Source organism: Mesitornis unicolor, unplaced genomic scaffold (genome assembly GCF_000695765.1).
Source record: "Mesitornis unicolor isolate BGI_N332 unplaced genomic scaffold, ASM69576v1 scaffold36013, whole genome shotgun sequence".
Classification (NCBI taxonomy): Eukaryota; Metazoa; Chordata; class Aves; order Mesitornithiformes; family Mesitornithidae; genus Mesitornis; species Mesitornis unicolor.
The window spans coordinates 4,378-7,120 of NW_010177297.1; the positions used below are offsets into that span (position 1 = coordinate 4,378).

Consider the following 2,743-nt stretch of genomic DNA (forward strand, 5'->3'; position numbering starts at 1 on the left):
CAGGAATTTCAGTACAAGCCAGGCATAAAAAAAATCACAGCTGATACATTTTGCAGAGCATTTCCACCTTGACCTCAAAGGCAAATGCATGGGGAAGATGACAGTTGAAAAAGCACATGGCAAGACCTCCCTTGACACTGCAGCTGGATCCCAGACTGAGCCTCATGCCACCAGCAGAAGAGGATAACATGCATTTGTTGCTCTATCATTAGGCAGAGGAAGGAAACTTCAAAGCAATGCTGTGGAGCTTTTTAGGGCATGGAGGGCCTTGGACAAGAAAATGCCTTCACCTGCAGCTCCTCCAAGAGCTTTTCCCAGGGTGGAGCTGATGATGGTGACTTTGTCCATCACACCCAGGAGCTCATCAGTACCCCTGTAGAAAAAGGAAAGTCACATTAACGGCTGTGCCAGCACCAGGGAGGCTGCTCTACACCTGGTGCCTCAAGGGAAACAAAGCACCACCCGCCAGGTCTCTGGTGTCCCTCCTCCTGGTAAAGGAAGAACACCCTCCTGTGCTAGCTCAGCCCAAATGCTGACCTTCCCTTCTCCTGCAGAAAGATCGAGCTGGGATCTCCCGAGATAAGATCAGGGGTTCTTTCTCTCTTCCAGATGGGAGAGCACTCAAACTTTCCACACAGAGCGCTAGCTGTTGATGTAGGTCTTGCACACACCTCTGATGTCACACCATTAGCATACACCAGGGAAACACAGTTGCCTGGCTAGAGTAACTGATGTCCTTTGAGGTGGGCTGTGCACCCAGCTGATGTGCTGCCCTAAATGCACACAGGCCTAAAGTACCTGCATCAAGGTCTGTGCTAGTGGAACCAACCGGACATGGCAAATGTGCTCTTCAGTTTTGCATTCTCCAGCCCAAAAAGGCAGGACAGGGCATGGCCACCCAGCTGGTGGCTCTCTCGATGCACAGTGTTGTAGACAACAGCATCAGGCTCACACTGAAACCAGCACAACTCATGAAGCACTCAGTAACTGTTCCTTCTTCCTCAAGCTCTTGTGCACTTACACACTTCAGTGCAGTCGAACAGCTGTTTTTGGAGCCAGTAGGACCAGAGAGCCCACTGGGACAGAGTGACAAGGTCTACCTCAACTCGCAGGATGGCTACCATGCCCCAAGGAGGGAAGATTACAAGACACACCAACCATTGCATGATTTCTTTGTTATGAAGACTTCGATTTGAGAAAGCTCAGTACAACCACAGGGTCTGGAATATATTAAAGATCTGCATGACCACCTCTCTTCTTAGTGATGAACTGCCACCAGGAGTGGCATCCCTTCTCTTAATAGATGCCTCTTGCGCCATCATTTTGATCCAGGATGAAACATTTGCCATGGCTTTGGTAAGAAAACAAGGCAAGTTTTCTTGCTTAGTTGCCACATCTCACCCATTTTCACAGCTTGATGTGGATTTCCCAGCTCCCACATGAGCTCTGCCTGAAGAGGAGAGAGCTGGAAAGGAGCTCTTCAGAGAGCAACTTTTGGCATTTTCGGAGATGGTTTTCTCCTCTTGTCATCTCCTCCACTATCTTTCCATCAGAGGAGGGACCCACTGCTTGTTCCTACAGGTGTTGTCTCACACAGGCCTCTACCTCCCAGTGGATAGCAGAAAGCACCATGCAATAGAGCGCTTGGTGCTCACATGCCTGAACAAAACAAGCATGTGAAGCACCTGTTCCCAGCAAACACCTGCAGCAAGGGCACTGCTTGGCACCTGGAGAGTCTCCAGAGTTGAGGGAAAAAGCTGCCCTGAGGGAACTAATCAAACTGTGTAAGCTAGCCCCACAAAACCCCCAAGACCTGAGCATTTGAAAGCGATAGCTGAGAGAAGGATCTGGAAATCAGGAAGTCCAGGTGCTTCCCAGGAGAGGCAGATGAGAAGGTCACGCTATCCCATACACACAGAGAGAAGTGGCTGTCCCATTGGGGTGGATCATTGTGAAAGTATCTCCCTTCAATCCCCTCAGGTAACCAAAAGGGATGTATCACCACGAGGGGAGGGCTGAGGCTAAGGTGGGGTGTGAACCCTTCAAGAAACACTGGTTCCAGGAGGCCCCACACAAAAACACATCGGTAATCACCACCTTTGGCCTTGCCTCAGAGGTAGCTGGGGTTGTGGGGAAGAAACAGGGTGTAAGACAGCCCCTTACCGGCCGTTGGGTCCCAGGAAGCCAGTGGCATGGCATTCGTCAATGAAGACCAGGGCATCATACTTCTGGGCTAGCTGGCAGATCTCCCTCAGGGGTGCAATGTCACCATCCATGGAGAAGGCACCATCGGTGGCCACCAGCCGCAGACGATGCTTCTGTGGGAGGGAGAGCAGCATCCCCAGGGGTGAAGACGTCACCCTGAGGTGACAAGCACAGCCAACCGAGCACCCTTGCACTGGGGTGGGAGCAGACCTCCGTACCTGCGCGTCCTGCAGCTTGGCCTCCAGGTCCTGCATGTCCATGTGCTTGTAGCGGTACTTGTTAGCCTTGCACAAACGGATCCCGTCAATGATGGAGGCATGGTTCAGCTCATCCGACAGCACCGCATCCTCCGGGGTCAGCAAGGCCTGGATGCGCCAAACAGAAAGGACCATCCTGCGCTCCAGGGCACCACCTCACCAAAATCTTCCAACCTTCCTCAGTGTGGAGGACAAGGCTGCTTTTGATTGCAGCTGCCACATCTCTCCTGGCACTGCTAAACTTTCCACTTTCCTTCCCAGCCACCTTATCCCCCAATTTC

General features: G+C 52.0%; 1 protein-coding gene across 1 annotated transcript in view; it reads right to left on the reverse strand.

Annotated features, from left to right (window-relative positions):
* The window catches only part of GCAT (glycine C-acetyltransferase), a 4,169-nt gene extending 1,572 nt beyond the window's left edge, over positions 1-2,597 (reverse strand). The window contains exons 1-3 of the mRNA XM_010182037.1: positions 2,424-2,597; positions 2,164-2,318; positions 291-373 (exon numbers count right to left, since the gene is read on the reverse strand). Coding sequence (XP_010180339.1) covers positions 291-373; positions 2,164-2,318; positions 2,424-2,597 — 412 coding nt within the window. The remainder of the gene's footprint in view (positions 1-290; positions 374-2,163; positions 2,319-2,423) is intronic.
* Between the last annotated feature and the right edge of the window lie 146 nt (positions 2,598-2,743).